The following is a 24049-nucleotide window of genomic DNA, read 5'->3' on the forward strand; positions in this document are numbered from 1 at the left end:
TTGTTGCCGGAGCAACCTCGTGAGCAAAACAGATTCCCTCTCGGCTGCGAGGGGAGGCCCCGCCGCAGGGGAGGCACGTGCTCCTCTCACAGCAAATACATGCAGATCCCCGCACCCCTTTATCCTCCAATCAGCTGTCCAACATGTAGACCGGCAGAGAGGAGAGCCGCTGAGGGAATGTAAGACCACTTTTAAAGACTGTTATGAGAATGAAGTGAATGGTTGGAGAGTTGATGGTTAAAGAACAGCAAACATTTCTTTATGTGTTGAAGAAAACTGAGGGAAAGTGTGTGTGTGTGTGTGTGTGTGTGTGTGTGTGTGTGTGTGTGTGTGTGTGTGTGTGTGTGTGTGTGTGTGTGTGTGTGTGTGTGTGTGTGTGTGTGTGTGTGTGTGTGTGTGTGTGTGTGTGTGTGTGTGTGTGTGTGTGTGTGTGTGTGTGTGTGTGTGTGTGTGTGTGTGTGTGTGTGTGTGTGTGTGTGTGTGTGTGTGTGTGTGTGTGTGTGTGTGTGTGTGTGTGTGTGTGTGTGTGTGTGTGTGTGTGTGTGTGTGTGTGTGTGTGTGTGTGTGTGTGTGTGTGTGTGTGTGTGTGTGTGTGTGTGTGTGTGTCCAAAACAGAGGAGAGCAGCTGATAAACAGAGATGATGTGAAGATAACACCAGGAGTGATACAGACAGAGCTGAAGGGTGTGAGGCGGGAAAGTAAGAGAATGTATTGCCTTTTTAAAATCTGGTTTATCATGTAAGGCCTACTCGTGGAAACATGAGGGAGATAGAGTTGTAATGGTAAACCACAGTCTGAAAGTTGATGGTTTATTGTAGCTACAGCACACATGTGTTTATCTACAGATACAAGTGAGTGTGTGTTCTCCAGCAGCGAGGAGGGAAGCTGATCAGGAGAGAGGGGAAGGAGGTAAGGAAAAGTAAGATGTTCATACATATTTAACGCCTGGTTCGTGAGGTATAAAGAGGAAAATCATAGGGACATTATGGTTGTAACTTGAACACTAGGAAAGAGTGTGTGTGTGTGTGGTCAAGGAGTGAATGGATCAGCTGACTAGAAGAGAGAGGAAGGACGTTAAGAATACGTGTTGACTTTTAAAGTTCAGCTCGTAGTAAAATAGGAGAGAACTGAGAGTGATTATGGATGTAATGGTTTACAACAGTATGGAAATTGATGGCGTATAGTATGACCTATATTTGCTTATCTATGCTATTGAAAAAAATGAGGTGTGTGTGTGTGTGTGTGTGAGAGAGATAAGGACATGGGAAGGATGTAAACAAAGTAAGAACATGTGTTTGCTTTTACAGACAGGTGTAAAAGGAGAAAAGGTAACGGTGCACCACAGTAGGACAGTTAATGGTTATAGCACAGTGTGAGAGGGCTTAGCCGAACCACTCAGAGACGGTGTTCAGTAGAAATGAGTTTATCGAGTTCATCCGATCACTGGTGTGCAGGTCTATACAAACACATTCTACATTCTGTGTCTCTTCTATGCAAATGGTTGTGCGACCGCAGTCAAATTATGCAGATCTGTTCTCACGTACACAAACACTCTGAGACAGGGACGGGTGTTTAAAAATAAACTGCTTAAAGGGATCCTGTCAGGTGCAGTTTGTGATTGTATTTTTAAGTAGTAATCCTTTAGCTTCAAGTAAGCCATATTTTTGTATTCGCTGGTGGATTCGTCTCAATTTCCCCAAATATTTTACATCTTCTTGTCAGATATAATGAGTCCCTATATGCGGTGGCTAGTATCATGATGTGATGTTTTTATGCTAAATCAAAAACCGTTTTCTCTTCCTTGTGCAGTGGAGAACCATTCCTAAAAATACTCTTTTTGTATTCCCTTGGTGAATTTGAGTAAGTCAGCCATGCTTTTATCTTTTCTCCCTGGGAACTGTGTGTACTCTGGCATCAGTCAGAACATCAGATCCAACGCACACAAAACGCTTCGGCTTAAGATCCCGACTGAAGCCGAGATCCCAAATGAAACGTTTACAACAGAGGCCAGTTTGTTTCTCAGGTGACTTTATTGCATTAGGCTCTGTAGGAATGTCAGCTGGTCAGTCTCGACAACAACTGGATTAATAAGAAGCACACAGATTCATTTTATAACATTAACGACGGCTGTGTTTAATTAGAGTGATCCAGGAGCTGAGTCAGCAGCGCAGCACTCTCACTGATGCTTCAGATATATCGGTGATGATGAAGACCGACTGCTGTGACATATATGGCATTGTATACGTGTGAACGGGATCTTAGGTGCATTACATTTAGTTTTTGTGTTATTTGATTTGAAAAACATTGAATTGGACTTAATGAGATCAGAAAATGCATAAATTTAGAGGTGGTAAGAATATTTTGTGTCACGGTTTGAGGACAAGGACTGAATTCCAGTTTAAACCACCTCAGCATTTTGGGAGTAAAACTTAAATAACATTCAAGTTACAATATTCCATCAACTCAAACCTAAAAAGAGTCAACAACAACAACAACATACATGTACTTCTTAATTGTTAGAGCTCTCTAGCGATGCATGGTTTCGGTTTATTTGTCCACTCTGCCAAATTGCATCCTTGGAAATAAAATCTCTCAATAAATAACACAACAAATATCAAGGCCAGGCGAGTTTATTCATATAGCACCTTTCAACAAATTCAAAGTGCTCTACAAAAATGAACAGCACTTCTTCTTTTCATCTTTTCAGAAATGTTGCATTGGATCAATTTATTCCACATTTGCTCTTCTGCTTTTTTATTCTTTTTGAGATGTGGTGGTTATTTTTTAAATGTATTTAAATGATTTTATTTATTTTTTAAATATGTGATTAATGTTGTGCGCTAGCGTTAAATGAGGTTGTGGGAGCTCAATTCTATTTTGACTTTTACATTTATTTTTTATCTTTTATAAAGCGCCTGAGCCTTGGTAAAAGCCCCGGTAAAATAAAATGTACTTTTATTTTCTCCCAAACGTAATTCAAATGATTTCCCGCCACAAATCAATTCAATCCAATTGTGTCTACATTCAAGATAATAACAAATAAACTGTTAAGGTAAGAGGTTAGCATAAAACTAACTTGCAGTATCTAATAAGAGCGGCTCTAATCAATCCTCTATTAAAAACAATGAGTGAAGTGTTTGAATGAAAGTGAGGCAGCGTTCCCTCTGTGCTGTAAACACATCACTATCATTTCTACTTCCTTTGATTTTGACAAAGAAACAATTACTGTATAAATCAAGTGCAGATTGAAACCTATAACTCCAGCGCAGTAATTGCCTTTCCTTCAGCTCGCTGTTTCCTGCTCCCTCTCTGCTGTAAATCTCTGTTCATACTTAACTGTCACCTCTCTGCCTCCATCCTCCGCTTTCTCTACAATGACTTTGAGATGTTACAGAGATGTTTATGCCTAAAGCTTCTCATGCATTTTATAAAATATACACTCCTGAAAGCGTTATTTATGGTCTTGTTTTCTCCCTCTTCCTGCAGGTCAGGGAAGGTGTTTTTTGTTGCAAACCTGCTGAAAAACACTTGGTCCCATCTCCAAATCATGAGGAATATTTATGTTCTGTGACAGACAATCGCCATACATCCATTTGTTTTTTTTGGCATCCAACGTGCCAATCTAAATATTTGGAGCAGCTCAGCAATAATCAGGACAACTTCTGACTCCAGATAAACACTTGAAAACCCAGTTTGATTGAACATTATCATCCTTTTTCCACCTCCTTCACGGCTCATGTGGCCTGGGGTCATTTGAACTCTCAACCTGTGGGCTTGCAAGGTGTTTTTTGTGAAGAGGCGGAGATGACATCCCAAAATCTTTTCGCCTCAGCCTCGTTACACAACCTGACCGAGGGATAACCGTCGATCCTCTGAGCGGCGCTTTTGGACCGACACACTCCCGGACACAGAGCCTCGGGCTGCAGGCAGGATGGGGGACGGGAGCTGGGTGTGTCTGAGCCCGGCCGAGTTCACCCAGCTGCAGAAATACAGCGAGTGTGAGTATAGACACACACACACGAGGATGTGTGTGTGTGTGTGTGTGTGTGTGTGTGTGTGTGTGTGTGTGTGTGTGTGTGTGTGTGTGTGTGTGTGTGTGTGTGTGTGTGTGTGTGTGTGTGTGTGTGTGTGTGTGTGTGTGTGTGTGTGTGTGTGTGTGTGTGTGTGTGTGTGTGTGTGTGTGTGTGTGTGTGTGTGTGTGTGTGTGTGTGTGTGTGTGTGTGTGTGTGTGTGTGTGTGTGTTAGCCCGCCGGATGCTTTATGCAACTCAAATTCATCATAGTTCTTTAAGTAGGTTTGCAGATCTGGATGCCACACATGTCACTAATAACATCAACAAAGTATTACAGGATACATTTATATATATATGTTATTTATTACGTATATATCTTTTGAACAAATAAATCCTCCTGCTTTTGGATTTCAGGCTATTCAGGCTAAGTGTGTGTGTGGTGGCCAGCCGTGTGCATTTATGGTTGTTTGTTTTTTAGTTATAAACTACCTAGTAGCAAGCGCAGTGGATATTTCATCAAGTTGGTAAAGATGTTTTCTTATTTGCATGAGTTTTGGAACATGTGTTTTAACATTTGCATCGTGTTTTAAACTGCAGCGCGTTTCTTCTTTTGATAAATGTTTGGCTGGTAGAAAACAACAACATTTTTAAAATCTATTTTGAGAACGAAGAGTGTTCCTTTACCTCTAAGTCAATAAAATAAACACTATTACAAATGTTCTCACTTTTCTTTAACTGGTTGTTTTTAGTGTATTTAATCTCACTATCTAATTATTTCAGATTCTCCGTGTTGTTTTCATGATATCAAAAGGACTTATTTAAAGGAAATAAGCAATTTCCAGCTCTGTAATTTACTCCATGAGCGACAGTAGTTTGCATTGTAAGTTCACACATTAAACAACATTGCAGCAGGACGTCTGTCGCATGTTTGGTGTTGCGTGTTTTTTTCCCCACAATGACACTCATTAGCCTGCAGGATGAGCGGTGTGGTTTCCTACCCTCTCTAATATTTGGTAGTCAAAAGAGCATCTGTCATCGGTTTCATGGAGATGAATGGAGTCTGTCACGCGACCTATTCTGCAGAGTAATTAGACAATCATGCATAAATCACAGTTTTATAGACCTGTGCGAGGTGAGACGGGTCAGGCTGTGATTGATTGGACAGTGTGTGTGGGCTCGCTAATGAAAGAATCTATATTGTATGTCACTTTTATGCAGGTAGGCGAATGATGTTGTTCATGGAGCTTAACTTCTTCTAGCTTAAAGGAAGGTTATTTATTTTGTTTCCACCCCAGGACGCACAATTAGCCACCATTTTTTTACATCGTTACAGTGATTGTAAAACTGAATATTCTGCCCCATTTTTTGTCATGGGTTTCTGAAAAGTGACTGGAGCTACAATATCCTTACGATACACACTGCCCGGCCCAAAAAAAGGTCACACTCTCTAGTATCCGTTGGGCCGCCTTTAGCTTTGATTACGGCACGCATTCTCTGTGGCATCGTTTCCACGAGCTTCTGCAACGTCACAACATTTATTTCTGTCTTGCATTCATTTTTCACCAAGATCTTGTATTGATGACGGGAGATTCAGACCACTGCGCAAAGTCTTCTCCCGCACATCCCAAAGACTCTCAATCGGGTTCAGGTCTGGACTCTGTGGGGGCCAATCCATGTGTGTAAATAATGTCTCGTGCTCCCTGAACCACTCTTTCACAATCTGAGCCCGATGGATGCTGGCATTGTCATCTTGGAACATGCCCGTGCCATCAGGGGAAAAAAAATCCACTGATGGAATAACCTGGTCCTTCAGTATATTCAGGTAGTCAGCTGACCTCATTCTTTGGGCACATTGCTGAACCTAGACCAGACCAACTGCAGCAACCCCAGATCATAGCACTGCCCCCCCCCCCCCCCCACAGGCTTTTGGCCGGGCAGTGTACTTTATTGCACTGTAAGGAAATTTGTTCCCGACTCCACTTCCACATACATGTACGTAAACAGACATTGTTTACATGAAATGACATATTATCACTCATACACCATACACAGACATTTAGTGTGAGAAGCTCAATGGACGTAGGCAGGAATGACTGCTTACAGCCGTTCAGCCTGCTCTTGGGAACCCTGAATCTTCAGGTAGGAGCTGGAATTTTCTTGCCCCTTCTCTTCATCATGGCAGAGCGGCACGTTGATATTCAGCCTTTGTTTATTTTGTATCGGCTGAGATTTAGCCTCACACGTTTGACTCAGGTGGAGTGTTGTGCAGCATCTTTCCTGTGTTTATGTGTGGTAGCTTGAGGTCTTAAATCTGCCAGTGGCTGACAAAGCGTTGGTGGGATTTTTCTGTTATTATTTAAAACCTGCACACTCTGTCTGCTGTCGAAACCTTTTGGATTTGCATATTAGACACTGATTGGCTGTTTGTGATGCACCTTATTTACTGTATCTTGCACAGGGTACACTTGAATCTTTTGTGAAGTGCATACATTTAGCAGAGGAATGCAAAGTTTAGGGGACATTAGAAATCACATTAGTGAGTGTTGAGGATCTGTAAAGTTTGCATGTGAAACTGAATGCAAATGAGGATGAAATGTGCCTTGAACTGCTTCTCCTTTAAGCCCTTGTGGAAGCGGACGCTGAAGTAATCTAGTCCTAATCCTCCCCTCCTTCTTGCTGCTGTCTCCGTGGTGGAGCAGAGTTTTGGTTTATGAGCCAGTTGCAGTGGAGACTATAATGGAAATGTGATAGATGGGCACACTGGGAAGGCCCCTGCAGGCGGGGAAGGTCTGATTTTAACTGATGGCGAGGAGGGACAGGAAGCCCAGTGTATCAGCAGCAGATCAATCAAGGACTTAACGAAGGACACTGCCTGGGTTTCAGCTGCAGACAGACGTATGTGAGGGAGAAACACGATCGTGCTAAAGAGCCAGGGTCATTAATAAGCCGTGTAATCAAATAAAACGGAAACCCTTAGTTCATCAATCCTTCAGAAATCATTTTAGTAATCGATAACCTCTTTACTGTTTTTCTATTGTCAGGATGTGATGGTTTTGTTTGTGTTGTCACTTCATATTTCTGTGTTTTGGACGGAACACACTTTTCTCCACATTTTATAAACAAAGTGATTCATCCTGTTATTAGTTAGTAATGAAAATGAGGATTAGTTGCAGCTGTAACACAATCAGTTAGAGCTGAAGCAGTCTGTTGATCTATTTATTAGTCAAACAACAGAAATTAATCAGCATTAGTTTAGATAATTGCTTTTTCATTGAAGTTATTGATCCGGCAGAGACGCCAAACGGTTCCAGCTTTGCAAGGATTAGCTTCTTTAGTTTTATAATAAAACTGGTTATAGACCAATCAATTGCTGTGACTTTGGGGACATATGATTGACAATACAATTTACGCTAGTTTTTGAAATTGAATGGATTAAATAATTGATTTAAAGAAAGATCTACAGGGTTCATTGGAAGTGGACATAATGTTTCAGCCTTTAAATGAACTAAAAACCTCAGTTTCTCAGACTGGCTGAAGCTGTCATTTTGAAAGCAAGACTTTCCTGAAAAGCAGCAATTATTTTCCATACCAAATAATCTGTATTTGAATGTGAAAATTTCATTCATAAAATATCTAACTGTGAAAAATACACCATTTTTCTGTCATTTCTAAAAATGTAGTTCAAAGACGACATAATTCAAATAACATCTGTATTCTGTGTCTCTCCTGGGACATGTCTCCATGCTTTAATGTTCAAAAAGCTCTTTATGTTTCTCATACTGCCTGTGCTGCAGCACCTCTTTTCACCCTCTGTCTGAAACCAGAGCCCAGTCTGCTCTGATTGGTTAGCTGGCCGGCTCTGTTGTGATTGGTCCAACGCTTAGAGATGTCCCGCCCCTTAGTCTGTCACGTACAATGTGCTGGAGCGCTAGGAGGGAACTTTGGGATTTTAGCCTTTGCAGACCATTAACATACACTAAAACCTATATAACGCACCACAGGAAAGGGGAATGCATTTGATGGAGTTTGGATCTCTTCATCCTCGCCGATCAATAACCCCCCCCGGCAGCGGCTTATGTTCTGTGACCACATGTCTCTCATCTTACCTGTCCTCCCCTCTGTCTCTCTGCATATCTGATGCAGGACAAAAAATAGGAAGGCATTACCGGCTGCAAATCTGCTGAGCACTAAGAATAATGAAGTGTCGTCCAGTTGATTATGAGAGATTATATGATCGTTGAAGATTTGAGCGTGCATAATGTGGGTGGGTGGGTGGGGGATGGGGGGGGGTGTTCGTCCATGCACAGGAGGACATTTGTCCCCAGAAATTGTTCAACAGATGATCGTAGGAGGAGGTCAGTTAGAGTTCTGAATCAGGGGTGGCTCTGTGACGTATGTGTGTGTGTCAGTGTGTGTGTGGATTGGGAATTGCACCTAAAAGTGAGAAAGACACCGTGTCCCCTTTTACTTTCCACTGCCGGGGTGACTCAGCCCCTCTGATGCTGCAGTTTCTGGTGCAGATGAATATTTATCAGGACATTTTATAATGAAATGCTGCATATTAATTCAGTTTTCAGCAAAGCGCCTTATCCAAAGGAGCATTTCCTCTTAGAGATGTGATTACACAGGCAGTTGAAAATGCTCTGCTGTGTAGTCGCATGGTGTTCAGAAGTGTATTAAACGAAATGCTCAAAATGTAACGACACAATTCTGCTTTTCTTCTCCTCCTCAGACTCGAGTAAGAAGCTGAAGGATGTGCTGGAGGAGTTTCACGGGGAAGGAGTTCTGTCCAAATACAATCCAGAGCAGGTGTGTTTATTACCTTCTCCATTATCCTTCATCCACTTTATCTTCACTTGATATTCTGCGCACACAAACACACGGTGTGACGCTTGTTTTCAGAGTTATCTCAGAAAGAAAAGCTAAGGTATTCGTCCCATTTTTAGAAAAAGGCTTCTGACTGTAGATTGAATTTCGGGTCCAAACTTTGGGCTTTATTCAGTTTTTACTCTCATCTCTCTTCTTGTCTCTTTACATTACACTCTTACTACTTTCTGCTTTACTTGCTGTGCAGAAATAGAAGAAGAAATGCCATTTAATATTTACTTCTTTTATTGCGTGTCACAATTCAAACCTGTCTGAAATACTTAAACTATATGTTGTGTGAAGATTTATTAACTTAGCTAACTCGTTCTCTTTCTTAGTTTTGGTCTCTTTCATCTTAAAGTGTGCAGGTATTTCTGTCAGACAGCTAGAAACATTTATGGGAATGTCAGAGTGAAGAAACACTGTTGACTAATGGCTTTGCAGAGAGCACAGATAAAGGCTTTAGTCCCTGTTCAAACGGCTGTCTGACACTAAGGTGAAGTGGTGAACATGTTCTAAATATAGTATTCCCTTAAACTGATATTGATTCCTTTTTTCAGGAGTCTCAAATAAATCATGCTGCTGCGTCCCCCCACAGCAGAACGTTACTTTGCTTCTTCGCTGGTGCCCCTTTCTCAGAACTGGAGACGTGTCGAATGCCGGCGTCTACTGTAGATAATGGATAATATGTTGTGATTGGTCGACAGCTTAGAGATGTCCCGCCCCTTGTCCTATCACGTACAATGTGTTGGAGCGCTAGCCAATAGAAGCACGTGGTTTTTCATAGTCATGTCATTATGTGCCGGAAGTGAACAAAGGATTCCAATGGAGGGAACAAAGGGATTTTAGCCTTTGCAGACCATTTACATGCACACAAACCTACAGAACACACTTCAGGAAAGAGAAAACCACAACAAGCATTAAAAGGGCCTCTTTAAAGATAGTGACAGTTATGTCATACCTCATTTCCTCCTATCTTCTTCCATTCCAACATGTCCCTAAGGTATTTTTCCCATTTCTTCCTTCCTCTCTCCCTCTTTATCACCACCTCCACTCGTCTGTGAGCTTCTGCTGTTTTTGTGATCACATGACTAGCAGCCCGGCTGGACTTTGGGCGCCATATAAATCAGATTTAATGTTCATGTGAGGACCACACCATCACCTGGCGCCACTGTGGGCCTCTGCGGGCCTCTGCCGTGTGTGTGTGTGTGTGTCTGTGTCTGTGTGTCTGTGTGTCTAATGACTCAGTCCTTTTACGCCAGCTGTAGTGGAATCTACTCAGCCAGCTGGCGACAGAATAAAAACTATGACCTCTCTTTGGGCTTTAATGGAGTGTATTTTTAGCCTAAGTGTCGCTCTGCTTCGCCTGAAGGACTTTATAAAACTGATTAATTAGAAAAGAACAATGATTGACACTTTTGTGCTGTCAGTGATGTTGTTTTTTCGCCATTGAACAGATTAGAAAACTAAAAGCGACGGCATCATTTCCACTGATTGATGAGTGACTGAGAGACACATTACGCCCACAGGGTTTCCCTTTAAAGGCTCCAACAGACATGATTCAATTATCTAACTTAACTGGTTTTGCAGGAGGCTACAATTAATTATGTAACATAAATACGTCCTACATGATTGTCGCATAAAGAAAAAACTGCCAATTTAAAGCAGATTGAAAGCGTGTTAAAAGGGTTGCTCTGTTTGTTGATGTACCATAAAGGTTATTTTAGTGGAGAAACTTTCTATGTGTCGACAACATTCAAACAGAACAAATGACAGAAAGAGAAACTTCCAAGCAAGCTGCGGAAATTGCTGTTATTGCAATCTGTCCTGGTTGTCAAAAGAAGGGAATTAATCTGTCTTTGCTTCTTAAAAATAACTAATGCAGATAAAAACAGTACTTGTAATTATACAAATGCTCTTTGCAGCACAAGCAGTTCATTATTACTAAGTATAAAGACCCTCTCTTTATTTTACGAGGTCTTCTTTCTGACTCGTTTGTTGCAGAAGGACATTATGATATACGTTAGTTTATTCACTATTAACTTTGCTGAACAGTGTCTTTTTACAGCAGGTTAAAGTGTTGAATAAATCTAAAATGAAACCAGCACTATTAAAATCTCTAAATGATCTCTGAAATATTAAGCCTTAAATGACCTTTTCAACACAGGTGTTCATCCCCTTTTTCTTCATGTCTTCAAGCCCGGTGAATTCAATTTACCACAGATTTAATTTTCTTAAATACTATTTTACCAAGTGAGGGAGGGTGTACACACCTCGCATTGAATATTTCAATATGCAACATCATTTTAATGACTTCCAAAACAAGGTAAGAAATCAATAGTATAAAGCAAAAGACTAAATCGTAGATGCCAATCCGAGACCTCGACAGTAGTAGTAGTCCTTTCTCTTTTTATGCTAAGAAGAAAGTCTATCAATCCTCTTGACAGCGCTAAACAGAGAATAAATGAACCGTGTAAATGTGTCACGGCGGCCCTCGGGAGATGTTTACAGACAGGCAGCCCGCCCACAGGGAGCATCGTGTCGAGGTAAATAAGACTCGGGGCTAAAGGTGTTCTCCAGCGGGACGAGAATTTCCACAAAAGCATATTTCATTAAACGCTCATACATCAATGTTTCGTGATGTCATACAGAAACTGGAGTAAACAGACTGTGTGTACTCTCTCTGGCATGTGAGCGTACTTATCTGAACCCGCCGTGATGCACATATTGCTAAATCCTCGTGGTTTGTTTGGCCAAATAAGGAGAAGAGATATGAAGATGCCTGCATCACAGTACAGTGTGCCTCTGTGATCAAGCTACAGCACGTGAGGAGCATATTACCAGTAGACGTGCTAAAGTAACCAGCTTTCCTATTAAGGTGTGAACTAAATTTACTCTGGGAGGAAAATGGCTCGTATTAAAACCTCATTATGTTTTCTTAGATTACTTGCATTTATTTTTCAGGTCTTTTTTAAACCAGAGAGGAATTCCTGACCACATACTTGGACTGAACTTGATAAACAATGATCGCTCTGATTTGATGTAGAGCTGAACTTCGTTAAACCCTCATTATTTTTCAAAGTTTGTGCAGATCCGGAAGATATTCACGACCACTTGGCAAACATTGATGGCACCGAGTTGAACTAATAAGCAGATTAATCTACTAAAATATTAACTTCCTGTACCCAGAGATGAAAATGAAATGACATTCAGAAATTACTTTTAAATTTTGGTACTTTAAGTAGCTTTTGAATGCAGGACTTTAACTAACCTTTTAAGAAATCCTACTCTTAACATCTGAGCACTTCTTCCACCACTTTGCACCCTGACCACCCCCCTCCACACGGCAGCTAACCTTCTCTTCTTCCCCCTTCCTCACTGCTTCCTCCCCTCCTCCTCCTCTTCTTCATTCTCCCAACTCTTAAACAGAAGCAAGACGTTCTCAACCAAGTAAGCCTCGGCCCGGCGGGCTCTGCATGCTGTGTGGTGTCTGTGTCCGCAGACTGCATGCACATTCTGTCCACTAACATAACATAACGCCGCCTTCCCGCTGCAGATGGTCCGTACCCCGTCAGAGGGGGGAGAGGTCAGAGGTCATGGGGGCGTTGGGTTGAGTTGAGTGCCACTGTGCTCCCGCCACATGGCAGTGGAAGATGGGCGTTTGGCAGGAGGAAGGATCTGAAGAGTGTTAAAATGACATGTTGCTTTCTTCTCCATCAGGCTGTCAAAGGTTTAACTGGACGCAGCTTCCCTCGTCTCCAGTCTGCTGTCACTAACCATAAAGAAAACAATCTGTGGTGGATAGTAACAGCTTTACAGTAGACCTGGGCGATACAACAGTTATATTTTGGGGTTTACTCGTCATTTAAGAGCAATAACAAAATTTCCCTTTTTACGCCAGCCCAAAGCTAACGGTAGCCTTCTATGTTTGCCCTCTTTACCCTCCATTTATGCTACGATAGTTTGTTAATTTCACTAATCCAAAGTGGCAGAAAAACAAAAAAATACTGGAACTATTGTCTGCACTTAAAGTATAAGTTGCGGTTCAGTCATCAACCGCAACAACGAGGGCTAAGCTAATCAGTTAGCATGCTAATTTCGACTTTAAAATAAAATACATCTTCATTTATAGTCTTGGTTTTTCAGCTTTATCACCCAGACCTACTTTAAAATTGTGCTAGCCTAAAATCTCATTAATAGCTTCCAACCATATCGTCATTCACCTTTTATTGTACTTGTAAGAAGAACCCGGCATGTCAATCACAATCCAGGCTGCAGACCTTCATTTCAGGGCAGACCATCGAATGGAGGTCCATCGCTTCCCTCATCTTTCTCTTGTTTCCGTCCATGGTGGGTGTGAACTTCATTCATTGTCCTCAGGTGTTGTGTTAACGCATACGCTCTTTGCTTCCCCGTGCAGCCCATTGATTATGAGGGTTTCCAGCTCTTCATGGCCACATACCTGGAGATCGATATCCCAGAGGAGCTGTGTCAGCACCTCTTCACCTCCTTCAAGAGCAAGACCGGAGGAGGCTCCCCCGATCACTCTCGAGCGGGAACCAGCTTACTGGGTAGGCTGCTTTTACCACCAGTGACTGACAGTTATAATCCATTACTCTTTATGTAAGTGCATTCATCTCTTTGCATCCGTCAGAGAATGATCCAACAAAGCGATGATCCAGTGTACCCCTACTTTCATTTCATTCGTGCAGATTCAGTTTAAAATAAACCAAATCTGCCACAACTCTTTTGAAACAAGGTCTGGAAATTGAACACAATCCGACCCAAGGGAGCTTTAAATCATCTTACCAGAATATAAGATTTAGAGTTTGTTAAGTAATGGAAAGGGGGCTCTTTGACCAAAGTATTTGTCATGTGCAAATTGTATACAAGCAAATCTCAAACACCATAGCCAGGATATCTCATGTTGAAACAGAAACAGCAGGAAACCCTTAAGCAGCTGTGGTTTATCATCGTAGAGGTTTTGAGGTGTTTCAAAAATGCAAATTAAATGCAGTATGCACAAAATCTAGGTGCTGGAAGTCTCTAATTCTTTCTTTCTATCGTTTTCTTCTTACTTTTCCAAATCAGAATCAGTAAAAAAGGGGCAAAAATAAAACAGAAACTTTCCAAAAACGCTGAACAAATGTGTCCAGTATATCAGAGTCTACAACTGACCCTTTTGGTTATTAACCAACCAAAGGTCCTGCAGATAAACACACAGACAGACATATTCACCAATCACTGTGTGCATGAGGCGTTCAGGTGCTGTAGATCGTTTGCACCTTGCTGCAGGTGTAAACTGTGTCCGCCTCTGTCCATCCGTCCATGTGAGCGCTGCATGGGCCCCGGGGCCTGCTGTCTGCTCCTCACTGAGAGCAGCTGAGGGGACAGATGGACGGCTGAACTGTGAATCTATTTCTGTGTCGTTCTAAAAGTTAGAGGCAACAAGTGCAGGGAGGCCAAATGTCAGAGACTTGGTGCAGCATCATTGGCTCAGAGTCTCAGTTGGTTTGTGACGTCACACAGCTTTCACTTCATGTGCCCTTTTTCTACTTTGCGCTCTCTAATAAATAATCTAATACATGCAGAACATGTGTTTCTTCCGGGGGTATTTCAAAGATAAAATGTGCCCTGAGGAGTTCTCTTTAAAACAAACAAACGTGTCTGTTCAGTTTTATTCCTCAAGACTCGTTCTTTGCATCCTTGAGGTTTTAAAAAAGAAGCTTCAGTTACTAGGGGAAGGTTTGTGGGCTAAAATGATTTAACTGTGACCGTTATTTTTAATATTAGTGGATCATTGTTTTGTTAACAAATAAGGATGTGTGCCTTTATCATTTTGGCCCATATAATGTATATTCACTTTGCCGTCATACATTCAAATTAAAAGTAGTACATTCTCAAATGCTGTAATCAAAGTGTTTGGAATATTTTCTCAAAAATGTACTGAAATGATTTATCCTTAAATAGTTGCTGGTTAGTTTTCTGTCAACTGAATAATGATTACAATGACTATTTGTTTTATCAGTTTATACGAATATAATATAAGGTCAGTAGAGTCTTAACCAGGTCCCTGTTGATCCTTAAAAAGTCTGAAAATACTCTGAATAAATTCATTCAATTAAGAAGGTTGAAAAAATGCTATGACAGAAGATTTGTAGGAACCTTGTAAACAAATAAGAATCGTCTTTTCTGTTTGCAAATTGCTTCCATGGTAATATATACTCAGGGTTCATACGAACTCAAATCGACATCGTTGCAGAAAGCTGGAGAATCTAGTATATCCTTACATAGTGTATGTCTATATATTCCCAGGTCAGACTGGGATATGCGTCTTGATCCTGCAGCACAACAGAAAGTACACATTGCAGTTATGTGAACAAGGCTTTGCGAGTGTGTGTAGACCAAAATAGATCATGAGTGCTACTTAGAAAGCCAAAATAAATTCTTAGAGACATGGTTAGTAAATCGTCACCATTTAAAAATGAAGCATGACTCAGATCAGTGGTTGGTTCTGCTTCAGTGTGTGTTTAGGTTTGTTTCTTACAGCTGATGGAGAGCTTGCACTGACACCTGGTGGACATCTTGTTTTTTTAAAATTGGCATGAATCAGTGAAGATGGATCTCATTTCTGTACTGAATGAACCCTTTAGTGTCCTTAGATTTCAGTGGTAAATGTCTGCAGGGATAAAGGAGGCTTACGTCAGACTAAAGACACAGATGTGACATGCTGCTTGAATATCTGTAGTGAATGTTTGACTTTATATAATACAGTGCTTTCTGTTTGCTAACACATAGCTAGTGGTGAGCAATAACTAAGCTCATTTACCTTTACTTGAGGTAAGGTCAAAAGAGTTGGTGAAGCATTATTTATTTCCTGCTACTTTATACTTCTTTTCCTTTCAAATTCAGGGACAAATATTGTTCTTTTTACTCCTCTCCATTGGAGTGCTTTACTTCACATTGCAGATTCAGATTTGGATGATTAATAATCAACATGTTATTCAACTTTATCGATGAAGCAAATTCAAAAGCCACATTTCATGTACAATAAAAACATAGCTTACTTCGAATCCTGAATCCGTTGGAGAAAAGGGAAGTTATCCGGCCAAATCCATTAATTTCACGTGTTGTTTTGATTCATTTAACACAGTATATATTATATTATATCAACACAACTCATTAAAATAATGTGTGGAACTCAACGAGTGCATTAGAAGTTGTTTATCTTGCAACCATGCATTTGATTAAGTAATGGTGACATGTATTTTTCCACTCCTGCGTACATCAGAGGCCTCTTTTATGATGCATAGTTAAATGCTCTGTTATTCTCATGCATATATATAATCCTGACCGGCTGATAATTGCCTTATTGTTTTGAACCCATGGGGTCCTTTTCTCAGATGCTATGCATATATATATATATACCTCTTCCTCCACTCATTCTCGCTGCTGCTGTTTTTCCCCCTGCTAACAATGACTGACTGCAGAGGCCCGCTCCATTGACGCAGGCATCTCTATTCAGACTGAAGTGGCTTGTGCCCCCATTACAGGTAGCCCGTTTCTCCGGGGACCCTCACCGTAAATTGGACTGAAATCCTCCCGCTCCCTCCTCTCTGTGCTCTTGTTGTGCTGATGTGACTCTATAGTATTCTGTGGATCAGTGGATGACTTTGCTTTGTGGATTTGGTTTTAACGCGGTGTTGTATATCTGCTTCCTGTACCTCCTATGATGTTGTTTTGTATTTGTATCGTACGGTTTTACAGTGTCCACTTGTGTTGCTCCTTACAGTTAAATAATAATTCATCAATTAAGAAAAAATATATATCTGGATCTAAATTATTTTAGTTTCTGCAATCAGTTAATTATACATAGTTTTTAATTCAACACACGTTTGTTTTTTCAGTGTAGCCTTATCTAATGTTATTTTGGGTTTATTACTTCACCTGTCATGTTATTATGTAGGTCATGTGACTGCCTCCCATTGGCTATTCCCACTATAGGGAAAGCAAGACCCGTGCTCCACAAACATGTTGGGTTTTTGATTATTTAGCCACTAAATTAAAGGATTTTTTACTTTTTCTTGTATGATGAAGTCCTGTTGGATAACATTTATGTTTAACTTCTTCTTCTTGACTTTCTCTTTCTGTCTTCTTCTTCTTCTGCACCTTCTTCAACCTCAGGGATAAATGGGAAGAGCATCCTGTCAGCGATGGGTCGGCACACCCCGGAGCACTCTGCAGTGATGACCACGGCGAGCTCCACCTCCCCCTGTTCATCTCGCTCCTCCTCGCAGCGCTCAGGGAAGGGGGCCCATACACCCGGGGGGCCCCACCGGTCCCCCTGCTCCCAGGTTAAATCCTCAGAGGCCGGCAGCAACGCCCTGACCCCCAACGTAGGTCCTGCCCGGTCACCAGCATCCCCCAAACTCTCCCCAGGTGAGCTCAGCTACACTGTTTCTGCAAGCAGGGACAGACTACTGAAGCATCCGTTTGAATTTGAGGAGTATAAGTTGTATGTGTGGTTACTCCTGTGTCTTTAAGCTTTGATAAAACCAAGTTCTAAATATATATGTACTACAACACCGAGGTAAAAAAGAGTGATATCTGCTTTAAAAGCGTGTGTTGTACCTCCACAGAGAGGAGTCGCTCTGAAAAGCATTTGTCGCTGCGGAGGAGCCCGTCGCCTCAGAAGGGACCCCCCCCGCCGTCGCCCCAGGTGGTATTCCTGAAGGACATCGTCTGCTACCTGTCGCTGCTGGAGAGAGGGACGCCGGAGGACAAGCTGGAGTGTGAGTGACAGGGATAGGGGAGGATGATGAGGACACAGGCGTAGGGTTGACTCCTCTGGGGGGGGGGGGGTCGAGTGGAAGCAGCTGTCGTATGTCATGTGTGAATGTGCTCAGGAATAATAAATCTGTCCCTCCTCCCCCAGGGGGTTTACATTCTGTGGTTACACAACAAGTACTCAGAGCCTTCCCTTCTCTTATGTTCAGAAGCTCTTTATTTTTCTCATCTTGCCTCTTTTCACCCTCTGTCTGAAACCAGAGCCCAGTCTGCTCTGATTGGTAAAGTGATGTCACTATGTTTGAGAAGTAAACAAAGGAGTCCAATGGTGGCGTTTCAGTGTAGGAGAGAAACTCCCTCTGTAGGGAACACAGGGATGTTAGCATCTGCAGACCATTGGCATGTACAAAAACCTACACACTACAGGAAAGAGAAAATAGGGCCTCTTTTAGGTCTCCGGCTAATCTCTGCTAACCAGCCGATGCTTGACGAAGCTGCTCTTCTTCTACCCTGCAGCCATCGGCAGAGAGAGGAACAAATGTTAGCGGGTAGTTATGCATCATCATGAGATCTGTTCTCTCCTCTCCCTCTAGTCATGTTCAGGCTGTACGACACAGACGGCAACGGGGTGCTGGACAGCTCGGTGAGTGCCTCTTCTTGGTTTTGTTTCTCACCCTCTCTTTATTCTGTCTCTCCCCCTCTCCTCCCCCTCTTGGTCTCTCTATTTGCCCTTTGCACACTGCAGGTCTAAGAATAGACACCTGAACACAGGGACAATGTTTAATATGAGCTGCAGCGATCGCGTAAACAGATTTTAGGAGATGGCAAGAAGTGGACCACAGAGTTATTCAAACATTTTGAAACTCCTCGGATTTGTCTGGCTGATACATTAACATTTCAAAAGACGTTCAAGTGAGATTTGTTTATTAGTTTATGCTAGAAACAGGTGTTGGCATATTAAATAACTACATTTTACAGTCAGGGTTGCAAGAAGAATTCACATACTATAGTAAACGTATACAAAATATTACATTTAACTACACCATTGCAAGGAAAAGTGCTGAATTGAAAATGTTATTGTTTTTAGAAGCTCAGAAGAAATTGAAATGAGTCACACAATAGGAACAACAATTGGGAGACGAAAAATGTGATTCTTTCTTTAAAAAGAAGATGAGTAGGGCCACATGATAAGGAGTTAGGATAATGAGGAAAAAAATGGGACATTTTTAAAAGTAGAAATTTAGAAAAAAAAGGCAGATTTTTTAGGAAAAAGTGATGATTTTTTAAAATTATCAGACATTTAGAAAACATTTCTGAAAATTGAACACAATTCAGGTCTTTTAGGAAAAAAGTGGTGATTTTGAAGAAAGAATCGGAAATTCCCAAAAAGTCGAAATTTGGAGACAAAAAGTGTGAATCTTTAAAAGAAGACGAGTTAGAATAATGAGAAAATAGTGGGACATTTTTAAAAGTCGAAATTTGATCGCATGAGAGTTTATTATTTTAGGAGAAGGTAAAGCTACTTTGTCTTTTGTGTTGTGTCTCTGTTTGTAGGAGCTGGATCGCATCATAAATCAGATGGTGCACGTGGCAGAGTATCTGGAGTGGGATTCAACGGAGCTGCGACCGGTGAGCAAACACACTCAGGAGAATAAAGTCTGAAGCTAAAACAAGAAGGGAAATGTAAACAGCCTCTCTGTGAAGGTTTGGTTCTGATTTACTCAGACTTTGTACCAGCTGAAACCTCAAGTGACACCAAGAAAAAGGATTTCAGGTACAAAGACAAACGGTGTGTATTGTTTGTGTTATTGTCTGTGTTCCTGTAGATACTGAAGGAGATGATGGAGGAGATTGACTACGACAGAGATGGGACCGTGACTCTGGAGGAGTGGATCAGAGGAGGCCTCACCACCATCCCTCTGCTGGTGCTGCTGGGCATGGAAACGGTGTGTATTAGTCTGTGTGTGTGGCTAAGCAGTTGCATAATGACAGCATACTTATAATAAAATCAAATACATATTGTCCTAACCAGACTACTAGACCTTGATGACAGCAGGACAGGACACGATGGAAGCTGGTTAATTGAAGTGTTTAGTATAATAAATCAAACTAATAGCAAATTGTGAATTGGTGATGCCTTCAGGGACACAGGGAAAAATAGTCACAAGCCTAACCACAGTTGCACTTAAATTTGACTGCTTATGCTGAGGTGCATTTCATTGTCTCAGTAATATTATGTTATCCAATCCTCGACTTTCAAACCACTGAAAGGCCCGTATAGACTCATTACCAGTCTGTTGTGGTCTCCACGCAGAACGTACAGGAAGACGGGCAGCATGTTTGGCGTCTGAAGCACTTCAACAAACCGGCCTACTGTAACTACTGCCACACCATGCTGCTGGGGGTCCGCAAACAGGGCCTCTGCTGCTCCTGTGAGTCTCAGTCTGGTTCACTCTCTGTTTACATCTCTTTGTCTGTCAGGACTCGTATGTCTAGTGTGTTTAAAGTAGCATTTCCTGTTAAAGATAAGCACTTTTTGAGTCGTAATGATGTAAAGTATGCAGGCTTTCGCAAACTCTGTCTCTTTCTGTTTTCATCCACAGTATGCAAGTACACGGTGCACGAGCGCTGTGTGTCCAAAGACATCGCCCCCTGCATCAGTACCTACGCCAAGTCACGCAGACACACCAATGTGAGTACACGCACAGACGCACACAAAAAGGGTTAACTGTGCACATGACACAGTAACATGCCCTGATGCTGCAGGGGGAAGATACAGGAACACTGAGCGCTCTGTTTACAGGCAGGGAGGATCACGGGATTGTTTATGCACCGTCTTTTATCCGTCCAATATCCTCTGTATTTCAGCTTTGACGTGATTAGGCTCCATAAAGTAGTTCCTCTGCCTCACAGGGTCACATGATGATTACTGTGTGTCTTTCTGCAGTTCTGAGTTACTGTAGGACATGAACTTGGGTCAGTCGTCGGGCAGGTTGCTTTTTCTTCATTCCCCAACGAGCAAAGGTTTTCAGTGTGTTTGTTTTTCAGCAGGCCAGTTACTTTCGTTGTAATGAGAAATCGTAAATCCTCCAATACTTATTTAAGTTGTTTGACAAAAACTCCAAATATTTGCCTTTGATAGTCCCCCAAAATAGGAGAATGCGATGCTTTTCTCTCCATTTCAGGAGGTTACATTCTTTCTGTTTCTTTTTAGGAACACTTTTTTAGGAGAATTATTGTCGGAGAAGGTTTCAGTTTGGTTATATACATGGTCAAATCCTCCAATACTCATTTAAGTTTTATAGCAAACAAAAACACTGACCATTTGCCTTTTGATATTGCCCAAATTATGCAAATTGTTTGCTATGAAAAATGGTTTTGGCTACACAAGCCATTTCAAGATGAGACATTTGTTTTACTTTTTGGGGCATTTATAGATGATTCATTTGAGGAAAAGCTTCCAGTCAGGTTTATATATTTGTTTGTTTATAAAACTCGTCAAATCCTCTAATGCACAATTACTGAAAGTGAACATTTTGTGTGACTTTCATTTTTATTTGATGGACCTTTCCCATTATTTTTGGTGGATTCATTGTAGGAAAAGTCTCCTTTGTTTGTTTGTTTGTCAGTAGGACTTATGAGACTCTGCGGAAAGGTCAAAGAAGATCCCATAATGATTAGGAGTGGATCTGAATCACGGGGCGGATACACAAATGATTGTGTATTAGTGTTAGCACTGCACAGGGGATAAGGCCTTGGTGGATATCTGCGCCTGGCTGCTCTTCTGGTTATGAGTGTGTTATGATGTATTAGTCTAATAATTAATTAAACAATTGACTTTTTATTGAATTGAATCTACTTCCTAGATTTCCTGTTAATACAAGCACGACATCCAAGATCCAAACCTCTAGAGTTATGTCCCTTAAATTGTGAAATTTGAAGCATTTCTCTTTGTATTTTACACTTTCAGATATGACCATTTAAGACTGTTGGGGTATTCTTTCAGCAACTTTTTGACATTTTCAGAGGATTCATTGTTGATACAATCTGAAAGCTAAAATTCCTGGTGATTGCAGCCCTGAAGCCTGGGTTCCCACAACACCAAACTGTATCAGCTCATTTCTACTCTGCTTGTTTTGACTTCTGTTGAAGCTAAACAAGAATACAGTCCTGTGTTTGTGTGCAGCCAACTCACAAACATGTCCTGTTTTTCTGTCTTTGTTTTTGGGCTCCATGAATGTTTTGTTTCTCTTCTGTTTGTGTTTTGGAAGTCTAGTTTTAACCTTCAAAGTTGAATTTGTTTGTAATATGTTGTTTGTTACATAAACCCTGAATTATATTTGCATGTGTGACTAATTGAAAAGCCAGATGGAGCTTTTTAAATGCTGAATAAGGTGAAACCCAGTGCTCTCTCTCGGCCTGCAGGCGATGCAGCATGTGTGGATGGAGGGAAACTCTCCCACTAAGTGTGACCGCTGTCACCGCAGCATCAAGTGTTACCAGGGCCTGACCGGCCTGCACTGCGTGTGGTGTCAGATCACCGTGAGTACACACACACACACATGAGCACACACTCACACATCTCACCACTATACACTCACGTCTGCTGAGGCCTTTTTATCAGACCCTGTATTGGCCAATAGAAAAGTAGTAGGTACTTTATTCCATCAAAAGATTCACTGCAGAGTATTATTGTTTTTGTAGTCAGCCCTCCTTTAAGTGCATGACATATTTAAATGAGTTATAGAAGTTATAAAGTCTGTCTTTCCCACTTTCACACACACATTTTGGGATCACGGTTCAGGTAGATTTTCTATTTTAAAAGGTATTACATTCAGTAATCTAAACATATTAACCCTTGTTGCTATAATAATGTCTCAAATCTATCTTTCAGTCTTAGAAAATGCTGAGAGATGGGAAGTCTTAATTTAAAGTCTCAAAATAATTCGTAATAGTTTAGAGCAAATGTATACGTAGTGCCGTGTATCAGAATTCCTTTATTTATCCCACAGAGGAGACATTTGCTTTGTTCCAGCAGAAATATAATATTATGAAATAAAAGCAATGCACATATTAAGATAATAAATATACAATTATTATTATTATTATTATTAATAATAATAAATATACTATTATTATTATTATTGTTAATAATAATAAATATACTATTATTATTATTATTAATAATAATAAATAATAAATATACAATTATTAATAATAATAATAATAATAGTATATTTATTATTATTAATAATAATAATAATAATAATAGTATATTTATTATTATTAACAATAATAATAAATTCATTATTATTATTATTATTATTATTATTATTAATAATAATAATAATTAATTCATTATTATTATTAATATTAATAATAATAAATTCATTAATTAAGTGAAACATATAGAATGTAGTGTGGTAGCAGCCAGATAATAAATGGTATGTATTCCAGTTATTTACAGATTTATGTGACGGAATAGAAAAAGTAGTATTTTGTTTGAGGTAAAACATCATTTTTTGTCTTGATGTTTTATTGACACTGGAATTTTAACTTCCCTTAGCTGTAGATAGCGTAACATTCATTTTCTTTAGACTTACTTTATAGGGATCAGTCTTTTTTTTTCCTTCCATGTATGTGCTTTGTAAAGTACAACTGCATGTCCCCACAATGTCTGTAAAACAGACTCTCTGCACCTCGTTTCGTCTCCACTAGATGTCAGCACTGACCTGGAGATAAATGTAAACAGACTAGCTCGTGTCAGATCTCTTAAATCCACACCGCAGTCGTTTTCGTTCCAGCCTCATATTTACTCTACGTTGAAACACTAGTGGATAACTTTCTGATTTATATTGTTTGGCCCGTCAAAAGATCAGTAAACAGTCCTGGTAAACAAGCTAAAAAGTGAAGCGTTTCACACTGGGAATGTTTGAGTGTCACAGATGGATTTCCGCCCACACTTCTTATGTTTCTGCCTCTCTCTCTCTCTCCCCCCCCTCCCTCCCTCCCTCTCCTCAGCTCCATAATAAATGTGCATCCAACGTGAAGCCGGAGTGCGATGGAGGTTCTCTGAGGGACCACACACTGCTGCCCTCCTACATCTGCCCTGTGGTCCTGGTGAGGAGCCTTTTTCTCAGCTGTTCACATACCAGACTGCACATGTGTACATTACAGACTGTGTGCATTCAGCAGATGGAGGAGGAAGAGCTGTCTTTATTACATCTTTAACAACGCCTCGTGTGAGCATGACTGCACGCTTGTTATTGATGGTGTGCTGTAGAGGGCTGCTTTAGAAAAGTGAATAGGTTCCTTAGTGACAGAAAACATAATATAAAAGTGATAACGTCTTCTTCTGCATCTGTCATTTAAACAATCGAGTAG

At 40.8% G+C, this 24049-nt stretch overlaps 1 protein-coding gene across 1 annotated transcript in view; it reads left to right on the plus strand.

Moving 5' to 3' along the window:
* Positions 1-24049, plus strand: part of LOC134867322 (diacylglycerol kinase beta) — a 103499-nt gene that overhangs the window by 12017 nt on the left and 67433 nt on the right. Inside the window, exons 2-13 of the mRNA XM_063887802.1 lie at positions 3487-3998; positions 8745-8821; positions 13299-13449; positions 17063-17317; positions 17518-17670; positions 18259-18308; positions 19220-19294; positions 19492-19611; positions 19980-20097; positions 20269-20357; positions 22091-22207; positions 23687-23785. Coding sequence (XP_063743872.1) covers positions 3932-3998; positions 8745-8821; positions 13299-13449; positions 17063-17317; positions 17518-17670; positions 18259-18308; positions 19220-19294; positions 19492-19611; positions 19980-20097; positions 20269-20357; positions 22091-22207; positions 23687-23785 — 1371 coding nt within the window. The 5' untranslated portion in view covers positions 3487-3931. The remainder of the gene's footprint in view (positions 1-3486; positions 3999-8744; positions 8822-13298; positions 13450-17062; positions 17318-17517; positions 17671-18258; positions 18309-19219; positions 19295-19491; positions 19612-19979; positions 20098-20268; positions 20358-22090; positions 22208-23686; positions 23786-24049) is intronic.

The sequence above is a fragment of the Eleginops maclovinus genome, chromosome 7 (assembly GCF_036324505.1).
Source record: "Eleginops maclovinus isolate JMC-PN-2008 ecotype Puerto Natales chromosome 7, JC_Emac_rtc_rv5, whole genome shotgun sequence".
NCBI classification, from domain to species: Eukaryota; Metazoa; Chordata; class Actinopteri; order Perciformes; family Eleginopidae; genus Eleginops; species Eleginops maclovinus.